A 16,749-nucleotide genomic window follows, 5' to 3' on the forward strand; every position below is an offset into this window, starting at 1 on the left:
TGGCATTCATTTCAAATGAGCAAGTGTCCGTTTCATTGTATTAGCTCGGTATTGTCTCAATGTTGCTTTTCATGATGACTATCCAGGTAGCAATATGGCGACACATTTCTGTCATTTCAAGGTCTGGTCCTGCTCTGACTGGTGCCGACGGGAGTTTTGTCCGTCATTTGTGTGGCCAGAGAAGCGGGACCTGGGTTTATAAAGATTTCTGTATAGAACAAACCCCGGTGGAAAAATTGGTGGTGCAGTCTGAAATCATGGGTCTTTCTGGAGCCTCTTTCTAGCTCATTCCCAGGTACAAACACGCTGAGGAAGAGAACTTTTACCTCTCCTGAACAAACCAACCACCTCTCCTGTTATGATTCTCCTGAGCGGAGGCTAGAGCAATGGGTTCTAGGCCTGGCTCTGCCACTAGCCGATTGGCTGACTTGGGCAAGTCACTTCCTTTCTCTGTGCTCAGTTTTCAGAGCTGCAAAATGGGGATACAGATAATCCAGCGAGCTAGATGAAAAGGCACTGGCTAAGAGTAAGGTAGTGTTATTTTACCTCCTCTGTAAAGCGTTATATCAGCGCTAGGTATTGTTTGTGTTTCTGCACCTTTGATAAAGTTGAGCCATTAATATTAGACTCGTCACCATTATCATGTTTTAGCCTTTGTAAGCTGATAATGACACGGTAGAATTCTTTATAAGCTATAGGTTAGAGAATGCCATGAATACTCCGATAACATTAATGCCTGACTCAGGCAATCGTGAAGATTTTAATGTACACTGAACCTATCTTTTTGGAAAGTGCATTAGTATTTCTGTGGTTTGCCTTTGTTTGTTAGCATCTACCATGGTCTCCAATTTTCTGTGGCATATAAAATATGTTTTACTGAATTTGAGAGGTAAATACGGTTATCCCCTTTTTACAGGTGGGGAAACTGAGGCACAGAGTGGCACAGTGACTTGCCCAGACATGGGCCTTTCAAGTTCTTTTTAAAAGTGGCAAAATGGACATGCCGATAATCCTTTCTTTAGTGTTTGCTGCCTTGTGTCCCATAATTGATTTGACAATGCTACGCAGAAAGATATTTTTAGTACAGTAATGAATGCAGAGCTACTTTGGTTTATCTGTGGGCCAGCCCCTCAGCAAGTGTAAATCTGCATAGGTCCTTTGACGTCATTGGAGCATTTGTGCTGGATGTGGATTTGGCCCCAGGTATCTCTAGATATCTGCGTTTGTTCATGGCAAATGGTGCTTCTTTTGAAATGTTAGAATGCTGGAAGACCGTGAACAGTTTTCCAGGAAGTAACAGGAACAATGCCGGGGCAAGGTTATATTTCGTCAAAGACGAAGGCATGACAGTCTACTTGAAAATGGTAAAGGTAGCCATTGAACTCAGTGGGAGTCTTACAATTGACCTCAATGAGAGCAGAGGTAGGCCGAAGCAGAGCTCTTTTGAAAACCCCACCCCATATTTATGGCTCATTGTAACCCAAAGTCCTCTGGAGAATGTGTCAAATCTCCAGGACGTTCCTGAGTTTTTATACCTGGATCTCTGACTTAAGAGAGGGAAAGAGCAAAGGCTTTTATTTACCACTCTCCGTAGTTGGATAGGTCAGTCAAGAGCTCAGTCCTCTGAGGTAGCTTCAGGTTGTTCCCAGATCCAGCTTAAGTCCAGTGCCGTATAAGCACCCAGACCTGGCATTGCTGTGAACCTCTGCTTTTACAGAGAGTGGCAGCAGGGGGATTTTTAATGACTCCAAGTGATCAAGGCTGCAGTTTTCCATCTCCTCCGAGTGACAGCCCCTTCAGCAGCACAGTGCCCCATACCACGAGGACAGACAATTAGTCCATTACTGACTCATGGGGAAGAGTCCTCCCTACTGAATTACAATCACCACTTCCAGGAGCACCTGGGTTTTCCCTCGAAGTTGACCTAAATATTAGCAATCACATAACGCCCCGTGTCAGTTTTCCTCACTCCAGAAGTGTGAAGTTTTACAGGTGGTGCCGTGAAAACGATCGGGCGTTTGTCGGTGTATCCCAGCTCCTTTTCTTTATAAAGATTAGATTGCTGGTCTGAAGTAAATGTGTCTTTTACATAACCTGACCCACCCTGATGTCTGTCACAGGTGCAGTCACTGTCATCAAATCATGAGGCCCTTCATTCATTGCTTCATGGGCTTGCAATCTGACAAGGAACGTCACAAAGTGCTACATGTCCCAGAGTGTCCGGGTGCAGGAAGAGTTTGAGAGCCATTGAACCAAACTGTCAACCCTGTATTTAATGGAAACCACTTCAAGCCAGGGGGTGCGGCAGCCCCCCTAGTTCCAGCACTTATGCCTGAGTGCGATTATGTCTTGCACTTGGCTCTCTGATTTAGTCAATGGAAAAGCACGTGTAGCCACTTCACTCCCTATTGGCCCCCCAAATGAGAAGGCTCAGTAGTGCAAGTTATTCCTGCTTAGGTCAGCATTAACTCCTTGGGCCAGATCCTCAGCTAGTGTAAATCTCCATTGAAGTCAATACAGCCACAGTGATTTACCCCACTGAGGTTCTGCCCCCTCATTTTCCTTTCAGTTCCTTTCAGGAGATCTGCCAATACAAAGGCAGGAACTATGTGGATCTTCGGATGTGAGGCTGCTAATGGAGTCTGAGTTAACCATGGAAGTTGCTGTCAGCTCTTTGAATGGAAAAAGAGACCCAAACTCCAAAGATCTGCAGTACGGGTCTGGTGTTGGAATGGTGGCCCTGACATTTAGCAGGCATGGTTTTAATAGTGATTTCAAATGTAATATTGATTATTTGTATTGTAGTAGCACCCAGAAGCCCCAGTCAGGGAGCAGGACCCTTATGTGCCAGGCACTGTTTACATACCCAATGAAAAGACAGTTCCTGCCTCAAAGAACTAACAATCTCCGGTTCGGATGAGACGTTGTGTGCCATCACCATGCTAAGATGAGGCCCCATTCTCCTCTATGGGAGTTATTCCCATGAAGGAGGATGGGAATTATAGGTCTTTCATGGAGTTTCCTTTGAATTCTTCCACTGGAAAGGGGGGGGGGATTTAACCTCCCCTACCCTGGAAGTGCCAGAGGGTTCAGCCTTCACCCCAGCGCCAAATCTGTAGATGTCTGAGGACTTCTACATTGCAATGCACCCTCCTCCCCCAATCCCCAAGCTCCTGCAGGAGACATACAGAGCTATGCTGTCCCCCAACTGCTGCTGCCCACAGCGCAGAAGGGCCTGCGGCACAAGTTATAACTGGAGACTCGTCAGCACAGGGGTGGCCAACCTGTAGCTCCGGAGCCACATGCGGCTCTTCAGAAGTCAATATGTGGCTCCTTGTATAGGCTGGAGCTACAGGCGCCAACTTGCCAATGTGTTGGGGGGTGCTCACTGCTCAACCCCTGGCTCTGCCACAGGCCCTGCCCCCACTCCACACCTTCCCGCCCCCTCCCCTGAGCCTGCTGTGCCCTCGCTCCTCCCCCTCTCCCCCAGAGCCTCCTGCACGCCACAAAACAGCTGACCGGGAGGTGCGGGGACGGAGGAGGAGGCGCTGATCGGTGGGGCTGCTGGTGGGTGGGAGGCACGCGGGGGGGAAGCTGATGGGAGGCGGCTGACGTATTACTGTGGCTCTTCGGCAATGTACGTTGGTAAATTCTGGCTCCTTCTCAGGCTCAAATTGGCCACCCCTGCTCTAGCAGCATGCACTGCTTTGTCCTAAGGATTTTTTTTTTTTTGGGTGGGGGTGGGGGAGAATCTGGCAGAGATCTGCCAGCTCCTGGGCCCAGCTCCCTCTTCCCAGAGCCAAAAAAAAATGGGTCTCTGCAGAGTAACTGCTGAAGGGTCTCTGTGGGGTTGGAGGTGGGGAATTGGCAGGATGCTTCAGGTGAAGGCTTGCAGAGAGGAGTGTGTGTGGCGGGGGGATGGCATTCTGTCTGGCACTGCCTGCGGGGCAATGTGACTTGTTAGGATTAGTATGGAAAAGTTGTTAGTCCAAGAGGCAAATGAGCCCTCACCTTCTCCATGATCCTGTCAATTTGGCGATTCTGTGTGTCAATCTCGTTGCCCATATCCAGAGCCATGTGACGGAGATTTCCAATGATGCCGCTGACCTGCTCAAGGTTTTCGTCCATTTCACCTTCTCGGTCATCATTTGTTACCCTGTGAGGGAATACGCAATTCTTTTGAGTGGAGATGGACTCAACCAGTCTGGGTACCTATGCAGCTATCCATCAGCCCTCGTCCATTCAGCCCTGCCAGCTACTACCCATCCCTGCATCTCCCTTCACTTTGGAGCTGTTCAACCTTCCTCTGGGCCATTCACCATCAACCACTCTAATCCCACCACTGCCAGAAGTACTGCTCTCAGTGCTGACAGATTAAGTCTGGGCTGTCACTACCAGCTGTGTTACCTTTAGTGATGGTTCTTCTGAGCATTGCTACTCTTGGACTTGAGGTTTTGCCTATGAGTGAACAGAATATTTGGGAGCTACCCATGGGGTGCTGAACAAAGAGAGCCCATCCACCTGTTACCTATGCCTAACTCATGATGACAGTGCTGATCTGGCAGATTTGAGACTAATCAAAGCACCACGGAGGAGCTTTTGGCTTAAATGATGAATTTTTAAGTAATTAAAAAAATAAACAAGTGCATCAAATTTCTCTTGGATTCATCAGCGTCAGTATAAATTTCCCTCATTAATCCCATCTGATCTTTGCAGCTTAATGAGAAAATTCTAACTGGTGGTGAGCAGACCTTGCAAAAGAACTCAGCCACTAAATCTTGAATTATGCATCAGCTCTAACAGTTGGCCAGTTATGCAGGGAGTTACTGGTCAGTGATTCAAACACTGGAAAAAGCTTGGCCCGCTTGGAAAGTGACTGCTTTTCACCATCTCCTGTGTTTCTTAATGGATCACAAAAGGTGGCAGATGGATAACCCTGAAGGCAGATGTCTTCCGTTTATCCACAGAATAAATATGGCATAGGCAACAGCAGCGTAAGCTTCCCCTGTGATATTCCACCACTGTGCCACATGCCTGACTTGGAGGGGATGCCCTCTAGGGGTGAAAAGTTAAATGGAAGTCTCAGTGTACTTAAATGGCAGCTGGGTCCCATTGTGGTCAACATCATAGAAGATTACGGTTGGAAGAGACCTCAGGAGGTCATCTAGTCCAACCCCCTGCTCAAAGCAGGACCAACACCAACTAAATCATCCCAGCTAGGGCTTTGTCAAGCCGGGCCCTTAAAACCTGTAAGGATGGAGATTCCACCAGTCCCATCACAGTACACACATCTCCCTTCATCCCAGTATCCAAAAAGCAAGTGGTTAGTAGTTATCAAAAGAATATTTACCTATTAATCTAGTTACCTCAGTCTTCATAGAGCAAAGCTTTGCATACTGGTAGGCCTTTCTGTGGAGCAGCTGTCATTATGAACTTAACTGATAGCATTTCCACCTACATATCTGTTTTATAGACACTGTAGTCAATATTTACTTACCACTGTCACCTTAGCTAAAAGAGAAGGTTAGCAGGTGGGAAGCCAACTCAGCACGTTTTTCTGTTACCAGTGGATTTCATTTCAGCACCACATACCCAGAGGTGGCCATTACATGGCAACATTAACCTGCAGTTAGTGCACCACAGCATCCCAGATACTGCACTTTGGCCCCAGTTCAGCAAGGGGCATCAGGCTGTACATAACTCTAAGCTTTGGGTAGTTCCACTGAAGACAACAGCACCACTCATGTGTTTTAAGTTATGCACTCGCTTGAGGGCCTTGTTGAGTGGGAGTCTGCACCGCTATTCGTTTAGGGAACATCTCCATAGCACGCAACGTGAGCCTTCCACCCTAGGCTGACTGGGGCTGGTGGGGCTCATGGTCCCATCCTAAAGATCGCTGTGCAGGTGTTGCACCATGGGCTCTGGAGCCTAGGGAGTGGTGTGGACATCAGAGCCTGTGCTCCAGCCTCTAGCCCAAGCCACCACTTCACAGTGCTGTCTACACAGCCATTCTTGCAGACCTAGTGTGAGCTCTGCTAGCCCAAGCCTGTCCACCCAGGCTGGGAGGTTGGGTGTAGACGTACCCTTAGATAGAAAATAAGGGGTTTTAAATGTGGTGGTGCACTCCAGTGCTGATGCTCAATGATAACCACTAGGCAGCTTGGGACAGTAATAATAAATTGGCATTTATAGGATACTTTTCATCTTCAAAGTACTTTGCAATCATTAATTACTTAGGACCCCCCCCCCCTTTTTTTTTTTGCATAGTGTTGTGCCCATGCAGAAGACTGTTAAAGTCAATGGGGACCATGTGGGCACAGAAGTCCACCCATGTGCTACACTTTGCAGGTTCAGTGCCTGAGTAGTAGCAACTCCTTGGTCATGTAATTATCATCATGAGTCCCATTTTACAGCTGGGGAAACTGAAGGAGAGAGATTAATGGCCACTCAGTGTGGGTACCTAGGGCCTGATTTTCAGATCAGCCGAGCACCCACAAGTCCAACTGAAGTCAATGGGAGTGGCTGGTATTCAGCACCTCTGAAAATCACAGAGCGCCAACTAATCAGTAGAAAATGTTGGCCTAAGTAACTTCCCCAGTGCCACAGAGTGAATTAATGAAGAATACAGGATTTTGGACCATATGGAAGAAATCTAAATATATCAGCACCAGGGAAAATAGAAAGAAAACTGGATAACCAGGCTCACCTGCGGATAAAGCCACCGCTGATGGCCATCTGCTCCCGCTCATCCACAACTCGTGCAGGCTGGCTGGCTACAACCCCATCTTGATTATTGCCCCAGGCTTTTTTGTAAGCATCACTTGATTTAAGCCTATGCAAAAAAGAGGGTGAGCAACAAAGCACCAAGTAGAAAGAGACAAGTGCAAAAATCTTTACTTCTCCAAGCTAAGAGCTACATCAAGCAAATGAGTTTTAAGATAGAGGGGCATTTATCGTATACCGATATATCATAAACCTCAACAAAACTTTTTTTTTTCACTGCCACAACAACTAGAGTGCTCCAAGATTTTGTTTCCAATAGAGCGAATTGCAATTGTCGAGTCTGCAACATTGCACACTGGGTTTTGGAACAAAAAAACAAAACAAAACAAAAAAGAATAAAAATAACGATAACGGGGAGAACATTCAATTGTATTACAGCAACACGTGTGTACTTCGACATAAAACACAGAGGACACACTGGCAGACAGACATAAAAACAAAACTGCCAAATATAGTGTGTACATCACATCACAGCAACACACTGGCTTAGAGAAAAATAGATTAGGCTAGATTTTAACACATTCTCATGCAAAAGAGTCCTTTTTAAAAAAATATCTGTGGCATAGTGGGCATCTCAGGCCCTAACCTTTCCAATGTTTTTTAAAGTATATAGCGTTGTGGGAGGAGGGGCTTGATTTTAGCGTTTGAGTCAGTGAGTGTAATTTCATTAGATTTCTAAATAATATATCGGTACTTGAAAATAGTAACCATACATCGACAGTTGATGTACAAACCTTTGTCCACAGAGACAAAAAGTAAAATAGGCAGAAGTGGGATGAGTGCAGGAGAAAAGAAATACAAGCAAACTAGCATCAGAAAGGGAAATTCCTCTACACTTTCTTCATGCACCAGCTACAGGCATGAATAAGAAGTGAAGCATTCTCATTAAGCACAACTGCCCCAGTGGTTCATCATACTCTTAATGCACCAGCAGTAACAGCCTTCACAATGAGCAACGCCCAGGCAAAAATAGATCTTGGCCTTCTTCAGGAACCTGAAACCTCAGGACTTAAAAAAAATTGCCTTCCGACAGGTCATTTCTTTAGCTTACGCAAACTTTCCAAGAGCCATTTTTGACTGAGCCGCCACATGAGAAAAATTAAAATCCAGGCATACCGGCAGTGGCAGATATTAAGATGTGCAGCATACTTTGGGTTGTTCTGACACGAAAGTGATCAGAGGCCTTAAATAGTGGAAATCGTGAGCTTTTGGGGTCTGTAACCAAAGAACTTCATTTTGTTCCAGAAATTGAGCTGTTTTCAGCCAAGCTCTTGGGAATGACCAATTCCAATTTCCCCTGTTCTGCACACGCCTATGACTGTGCGTGAGAAACAGCCCTGCAGTTTGCGCTTTTGTGGAGGGAGTGAACAAACTTTAAGATGAATTGGGGAGGTTACTGAACTAAGCTTTAGATACTCCCATCATGTAATTCCACACTCCCTGGAGCTGCCAGGAATTTGTTTCGTGCAAAGATGTTACATACCAAAAGGGTATCGATAAAACAGCATGGAAGGGGATTTTCCGGAGAGTCGTCAATTCTGCTGTTTTTACCTCTTAGAATTTAGTAAGACAAAAGAAATTGAGGGTTTTTTGCTAGGTGAAATGTATGATACACCATCATTTCTGGAAATGAATTAGGGAAATGTCTCTAAACAGGGCTAGTGATTATCACCCCAAATGCTGCACATAAGAGTTATTGCTATGCATTTCCTTTTAGACCTTTGCCACATGCAGAGAGTAAGATATCTCCAGTGAGTTCTTAGATCCCACCCAGAGCCTCCTCCCACACTTTTTGTGCATGCCAACCTCCCATCCAAAATCAATGGGTGAATCCTGGCCCCATTGCGGCCAATGGAAGTTTTACCATTGACTTCAATGGGGCCAAGATTTCACCCAATGAGAATTTTGGCTACTAAAGGAATGTAGGAATGGGCCCTAAATTAGAACACATGGTTCATTGAACATTATTTACACGTAGCAGGGAATTATTATATGTGAAAGCGTCTCCTCATTTATGGCTACCCAGGAAAAGGAATTGTGGGAACATGTTGTAGTGGTGTTGGTATTTAGGCCCTTAGGCCTCGTGTCTGGCTCCATGTGTTACTTTGAAAAAGTAATCTCAATTAGTAGTACAGTGACACCTTTAAAAACTAATATGTACCACCCCCCAAAACCTGCAGGATCCTTTCTGTATGCACTCCCTTTCTGTATGCACTCAGGAGAGTCCATGGTACTGCCATCACCGTGAAGTGGTAAATATTTAAGGGCCAAATTCTTAGGCAGTGTAAACTGATAGCTCCATTGGCACCCACACAGCTGTAAGCTGAATCACACCAGCTGATGATCTGGCCCTGAGTTTTTAATGGCTGTCCTGACAGATGGTACAGTCAAAAAGTCAAGCTTTACTGCAATATCCCATGGGATTTTCTGTACTTAAAGGGCTAACTTGTGGCATAGGGTTTGCAGCGGATTCCCTCCCCAACAGGAACTCCCAGAGGCATTGTTCCTATCTCGGGTACAGTGACTCCAGGAGAGCTGGGAAAATGTGGCTGCTGATCTACCCTGTGAAAGGAAACAGCATGTGCTCCTTCCCTGCAGCTCCACACCCTAGTGCAGAGGGGAAGCAGGGCTAGAACCGAGACTCCACACCAGTGCTAGAGTCCAGGTGATAGGTAGCCCCTGCCTAGGCATATGGGCATCTCCTTGAGTTCTCTCCCCAACACCACCTTGTGCACCCAGGCAGGGTTAAATATACTCTGGGGCAACATCTATACTGGAGTGGGTATTTATACCTCTAGTGCCGCAAATCAGAGTAAGAAAATTGACTTTTTAAGCTCAACCACTGCATTTATGTCCCGTTCCCCTCTTTCAAACCAATACCAGTATTACATTTCCTCTCAAGAAATTAACTTTAAAAGAGAAAAATGCCAATCCTGCTGTTCTTACGCAGGGAAAATTCCCAGGGAATTCTAGGGGAGTTTTGACCAGTTTTGCCTGAGTAAGAACAGCAGTATGATAAGACCCCAGTTGTGAACTAAATCAAGCCCCTCAGAAGACTGTCACATGATATAATCACCCCACCCTCAGTGAAACCTTTGGGTTGCTTAATTATAAATGTATTCTCCATAACCCTCTCTTCTCAATAACCTTCAAATGCCTGACTGCATGCTAGATCTTTTATCATCGAGAAATCTGGTCTTTCCAGTGTATTTCCTCACTTCCCTACCCATCCAACCACAGATCACATTTTTCTGCTGCATTTGAAACAAACTTCATTGTACTCGGATAAGAGTTTCATTTGAGTGTGACGGCATGCAAGCAAACTAGACACATTTCAACATTTCTGCTTAGTGTACGCTCTACCCAATGGCGAGAAATTTTGTATGACCAGTTCAGTGGTTCTAAAATTTGATTTTTTACAACAAGATAATAAATACGGTAGGTTGGGATCAAATTGCAAAACAACATGTCTCTTTCAAGATCATGTCAAGGGAGATATCTGCTGAGCAATGAGAAGATAGTGATTTCTCGTCCATAATTGTTAGAGATATTTGTCCCAAATGACCTCTTCTGCAAGTTTGAGCTATGCGTCTTAAAAACTTTATTAAGCTTGATCATGACAACATGTGTTTTAAAATTTAGGGTCTCCAGAAAAAACAGCCCTGATGTTACCATGATATTTGTCAACTAGGTAGTAGTCCCACAGAGTACACTTTCTGTAAAATGTTGAAACTTTTATCATTAAAAGGTGTTTACAGTAAAGTTTTCATTGCAGTATGCCTGATTTTAATGCATCTACAGTAATTCCCACTGAATTGTCTACACTATGAGATGAATGCATTGGAACCAGAATCGTTCTATCTGCATGCCACATGCTCATCCTGTCCATGTGTCTAGCAAGGATGAGCGTCACAAGGCTTTCAAGATCGGCCTTGAGTGCTCAAAAAGATTCAGGCAGGCAGGCAGCACCTACTTGTTACATGGACAGACACAAAGACCACAGAATTTTCCTAGGTCCGTCAAATTCTTTTCTGCTTCTTTCATGTCCTTATTGATTTGGTCCATTCCCTCTTCGATGCGTTCCAGTTGTTCTGATTAAACACAAGTATTTTATCCCCACAGAATGAAGCAGATGGAAAAGGACAAAGAAAAAAAAGACAAAAAACTTCAGACATTCACTGTGACAAAAAACTGGACACCACATAGCAGAGCCGGTACCCAGTACCTACTTGTTACAAGGACATATGAAAAGGCCACAGCATTTCCCTAAATCTTTTAAATTTTTCTCAGCCTCCTTCATGTCTTGGTTGATATGGTTCATGCCTTCTTCAACACGATCGAGTTGTTCTGGTCAGGACAAAGGGATGACAGCATGGAATGAATTGTATTTTTGTTGCTTGTTTGTTTGTCTTCAACAGAACATGAGAAATGACCATGGGAAACTGAATTAATAGCAATATTACAATGCATTAATCTGGGCTGATGCATTGCTGCTGGGATGTATGCCAAGCTAGATGCTGAAGTATGATGCCTTTTACTAACATAAGTAGAGTAAAGCAAAACAAAGCAAAAAAAAGAGAGAGATGTTTGAAATATATTAAACAAGATGTAATGATGTAGAAAGAAAACACGATCATAATCCTGAAAGTCCAGAAACATAATACAGTACATCCACTTACTAAGACACCAATGACATCCAAGAAAAAGAAAGAGATAGGGTTATCATCTTGCATTTATGCACATTAATAAAAGAGAGAGTCTCATTCAATGGACAATACCTTAATTACTTACACTTACAAATGCCTTTAAATTAGATGATTGACAATGTAACTGGTTTGATTTGTGGGTGAGTAAGTGAGGGAACAGTTAGTAATGATGTTAGGGTTGGGTATGAGCTGTCAAGTTAAGACCTATGTCCAGGTACACATTTTTACAGAGACTGGGGGAGTTGAGATCCAGAAACTTGGTTCTGGTCCATCTCTAATCAGAAAATGCTCCTCTCTGGGATTCTGTTGTAAGTCAGTAATAACGCTGCTGGTGTCAAGGGAGTTATGCAAATCTAGAGACCTGGACCAATGCTCATTGAAGATAATGGAAAGATTCCAGTTGACTTCAATGGGCTTTGTATTAGGTCCCTCAGTGAAGTTCACAACAATTTGTTATGCCACTATAATTCCATTTATTTTAATGGTGTTACTCCAGATTTGCATTAGAACTAGTGAGTGAAGTATCCAGCCCAATAACGCGGTTTATACAGACACTGTGCTGCTTCACTAACATCAATGGAGGTCTTGTCTACACTAGGGCTGAATTTGCTGCACGTTTTTCTAGGTGACTCTGTGGCTGAGAATAATTTCACATAGTCATTTCTTTACTGAAACTAAAGCTGAAAAGAAAAAGTCCAAAGCAGCAATATGCCGTAATGTAAAATCCTAGGCCCAGGTCCTTAGGTGCTGCAAATAGTCATAACTCCATTGAGATCCTGGATCTTAACTTTGACTTCAACGGAGTGATGCCATTTTGCACCAGCTGAGGTTCTGGGCTTTCGTTTTCTTTTAAAGGGAAAGAAGTATCGTGTGTTGGACAAAAATTGCTTTTTTAATCCATCAAAAGTTTTAGTCAATTGAAGCAATCCTGGCTATACACAAACAAGGAATGATTAACAATGGTTACAAAGGTTGAATTCACATTTCCTGCATTGGATAGAGAAAATACATCCAGACATTTCCGAGTGTTAGATCTGAGGGGGGAAAAAGGACTACAGAACACAAAAGTGCAATAGAACTGCAATGTGATGCCTGAAGTTAAATGGACCATGTCAACATAAAAATAATATATTTTAGAAACGAGAGCCCAGTCATGCCTCCACTGAAGTCAGTGGAAATCTCCTATTGGCTTCAGTGGGAAGAGAAGCAGACCTCATTTCTTCCTTGGGTTTCTGATAACACTTTGAGATTAAGGTTTTCAAAGTTTCCTAGGGTATTTGGATGCTCATATCCCATTACAATTAATTTAATGTATTTTAATCAATTTTAATGGGAGTTGGGCATTTTACCCATCATCTCAGCCCCAATTATTTAAGATGAAAGAATTCTAAACATTGAATTTACCATTCAGTACATACACTATTTAAATTTTTTCAATTTGAAAGTGAAAGTAGGTGTGTCAACAGGCTGTATGTTGGTTTCACTTTTCTTGGTCTCATCCCCTATTAGGATGTTCATGTGTTTGGGTTCCCAGCAGTGCGGGGAACCAGGGCCGACTCCAGGCACCAGCGCAGGAAGCAGGTGCTTGGGGCGGCCAATGGAAAGGGGCGGCATGTCCGGGTCTTCCGGGCAATTCGGCGGCGGGTCCCTCAGTCCCTCTCGGAGGGAAGGACCGGCCGCCGAAGAATGAAGTGGCGCGGTAGAGCTGTTGCCAAAGTGCCGCCGCTTTATCTTTTTTTTTTTTTTTCCTTTGCCGCTTGGGGCGGCAAAAAAGCTGGAGCCGGCCCTGAAGGGAACTGTCTGAATCTAAATTAAACCCTACATTTTGGGGCCTAAATTACCTGACAGTGTTCTTTAGTAGGAATACACTTCACAGGGTTCAAGAATTAAACATTGATATGAAAACCTGAGCAACATATTTCACCCGCTTTGTCAAATAAAACTGTTGAATGAAGAACCAAAAATAAAATGGTATTTTGCTTTGAGAAACAATATAATATTGATGTTGAGGCTTAACAGAAGCTTTGCTCTGACAATTATCATTAGAGTCCTCACATACTGAACTTAACTATCTTACTTGATCATCAGTTCTGTCTTAAAGTGGCACTTTGGTCGGAAAAGTGACCATGTGATGTAAAAATGGCATTTCTGCTCACCTGCTCTGCTCCCTGGGTATTCAAAGTCCTACCTGCTGCTGACTATTTGGCTAACGCTCTTTAGCTCTGAACAGCCCTGGCAGCTATGGGAGTGTGAGCTGGATTCTATTCTGATTCGTGCATCATGTCAAGAATTGCTAGTTAAGTCCCAGTTATGGGTTACTTATTACTGGTGATGATGAAACAACTGGACTTGCTGATGCCAGACGGGGCTCTCAGTTAGAAGAACCATCTTTTTACTTGAAAATGTTGACATGGCAATGGTTGAGAGAGGCAATCCATACAGAACCTTGTGGTGCCATTTTTACAGTTACTTTTCAGAGGATAACTGCATATATGTTCTTCACATAATTTGACCAGTAGAAAGCACTGGGGTAAGGCAGCAAGGGTCAATCACAGATCAAATATGAATGATGAACCTTGAGAATGATCCTGCATTCCTCACACAGGCAAAAACCCTCTGAAGTCAAGAGTAGGATGGGGCCTTTGAACTTTTACTCCCAATAGATTCCCCATAATGTCTGGTTAGGCAAGGCTTAACAGAAGGGTGTATTTTATATGGCTCAAGGACTTATCTTTAAATGATACTTCTCACCTCAGCTCTGCTTTAATTTATCATACTTCAGTATTTGTGAGTGTGCTGCTGTTTGTGATTTCACTTGATGGCAGCCTTCATCAGAGCTTATGCTATTCCCGAGGAACAAAGGGACGCACAGGCAATCCGTCTTCCATTAAGGGAAACCTCATCAGTCCAAAAAGCCTGTATTGCACTAGAAGCCCAGCAGTCTAGACGTCTGGCTGCTCCTTCTAAAATTGCTTGTTTAATTTAAACCCAGCAGGCCAGATTCTTAGCTGAATTAAATCAGCCTAAGTCCCAAGGAGCAATGCCAGTTTACACAAGCTGGAGGTTGGGCCCCCAGGCAAGACGGATAAACAGACTCTTGATCCAGATCACCATTACAGTGGAATAAAAGTGAAGTGGGGTTATGGTGGGTTACGTTGGTATAACAGAGATCAGAATCTGGCCCAGACTGTTTTTTTTTAATTGATACAGAATTTGATGGCTAACAAAAGGTGAATGTCATATATATTTAACTGGTTTCCCCTAATCTACCATTCTCTCTATTGTACTAAATCATCTGGGAAAGAGGCTATGACAATTTGTAATAGCAAAGGGTCTGCTCCCAAGCGATTTAGTGTAACAGACTCTCTATCTCAAAGGGCTATAAATGATATGAATTCCAGGAATCCAGTCTGGAGATGATGACCACACAGATCACCATGGCCAGAGCCTTATCTGAGAGAGACAAGGGTACAGTCTCCTAATAAGTGGAAAGAGACGGCAGCTCTCGACACTGGCACTGTCTGGTCAGTGAGTGTCATGGATGAATCCACAGCATCCTTGAAGTTTTGCCCCACAGTGACCAATGTGGTACAGATGGGAGGGAAGCCAGTGTCATGGCTAGTTCTTCAAAGCACTTCCCCCCTCCTGGTCAGCATCATGGTGTCGTGCCAAGGGGTAATTTGAGCCAGTTGTTGTTCTTCCAACTGTTGACGTCTCTGTGACAGCGTTGGCGCCATCTGTGGAAAATGAGCTACAGCTGGGTGTGACTGGAATGCTGTCGGCGGCAGAATTCTGGCATCTCACTACCACTCCAATAGTCGCATGGAGGTACTGAAGGGGATGGGGACAAGATCGATCCCTGTCGGACGCCTCAGGTGGAGTTGTCACTGTTCTGTCCTCTTGGAGAGGACTGATTGGAGCCTTGGTAGTTATGTCAACACCTTCTCCAGCTCCGCCCTGAAAGTGGGCCAGCAGTTCCTTTTGCTCAGCTGTGTCAAAAGCTGCAAGGAGGGCAAGTAGTAGGAGCACTGAAATATGATCTCTGTCCATTGCCATGTGGAGGTCATCCAGTAATGCTGCTAGGGCTGTCTCCATACTGTGACCTGGTCTGAAGCCCAGTTGTGATGTATCCAAGGCAGTGGCAGATGTCACAGGTTATTGGAGCTTGGTTGTCACTGCTTTCTCAGCAATTTCCCCTAGAAATGGGAGAGGAGAGGTGGTCTGCATCAAGAATTGGGTTTTTGAGGTCTGGTCAGCCCAGGGTATTTTTCAATGGGGTTGACGGGTTCTCTTCTCTAAAGGATTGATGAGTCCTGCTTGCTGCTGGGCGTTTTTGTTCTTTGCTAGCTTTCACCATGCAAGAGGGGCAAGGATCTGTTTTCCAGGTGATGGCAGCATACGTATTCTAACCATGTCTGATGGAGCCAAACATAGTCAGGCATGGTAGAGCAGCTAAAGCCATCTGCTCTGATGTAGATTTTTTTCTTCTTCGTGGAGTTCATCTGGGTGATCTTATCTGTGGAGTAGGAAGAGAGCTTTCCACAGAGGCCAGTGCTTGTGTCCGACGTTTGCATTATACAGTTGGGTTGATTAACCTGTTTGCTTGGTACAAGGGCTTTGCTGGCTGTGTGTTTGTGGCTGCATTGGCAGAGAAGGCTTGGCTTCCTTTACTGGGGCAGTGCATTCCCAGTGGCTGACAAATGAGAGACGTAGGCATTCATCTGTCTTGTCTTGGGTGAAACCTTTGTGTGTGAAACCCAGGCCTTCCTTCTGAATGGTACATCCTGCTGTCACTGAAGTCAATGGGAAAACTTTCCGTGGCTTCAGCAGAAGCAGAACCAAGCCTGTTATTTCCCTCTGCAGCATACCATGCAAGTGAATCACCGCACCCATCGTCAAGGATGGTAGGGCTGAGATAGCCCTGTCTGAGGATGCTCTCCAAGTATGGTGCTCCTGGGTGAGAAAGGGCACTCTCTCCACTTGGAGGGTGAGAACTACAGCTCTGGGAACGTTGTCCTTCCATTAGGCTGATGGGTGAGAGCCAGGTTTCACTTCATAGCCCCATTGCCCACGGTCAGCTTAAATTGCGAGGAGTGATATCAAACTACTTTTGAACAAGCGCCCTATAAATACAGCTGCATTGTAACATATTTTTAAAGTTAGCATCTGTTGGAGAAATAGTTAAGGAATGACAGCCATTGTCATTGCACAAACAATCCATTATTGCACCACCGATCTGGAGTTTAAGATTTACATACAC

At 44.6% G+C, this 16,749-nt stretch overlaps 1 protein-coding gene across 2 annotated transcripts in view; it reads right to left on the reverse strand.

The window, feature by feature from the left end:
- Window positions 1-16,749, reverse strand: part of SNAP25 (synaptosome associated protein 25) — a 99,737-nt gene that overhangs the window by 3,046 nt on the left and 79,942 nt on the right. The window contains exons 5-7 of one of the 2 annotated variants that reach the window (XM_005287406.5): window positions 10,757-10,874; window positions 6,707-6,832; window positions 4,012-4,156 (exon numbers count right to left, since the gene is read on the reverse strand). In XM_005287406.5, coding sequence (XP_005287463.1) covers window positions 4,012-4,156; window positions 6,707-6,832; window positions 10,757-10,874 — 389 coding nt within the window. Of the gene's footprint in view, window positions 1-4,011; window positions 4,157-6,706; window positions 6,833-10,756; window positions 10,875-11,012; window positions 11,131-16,749 lie in introns of both variants that reach the window. The other variant, XM_005287407.5, reaches the window with a different exon arrangement.

The sequence above is a fragment of the Chrysemys picta genome, chromosome 3 (assembly GCF_011386835.1).
Source record: "Chrysemys picta bellii isolate R12L10 chromosome 3, ASM1138683v2, whole genome shotgun sequence".
Lineage (NCBI taxonomy): Eukaryota > Metazoa > Chordata > Testudines > Emydidae > Chrysemys > Chrysemys picta.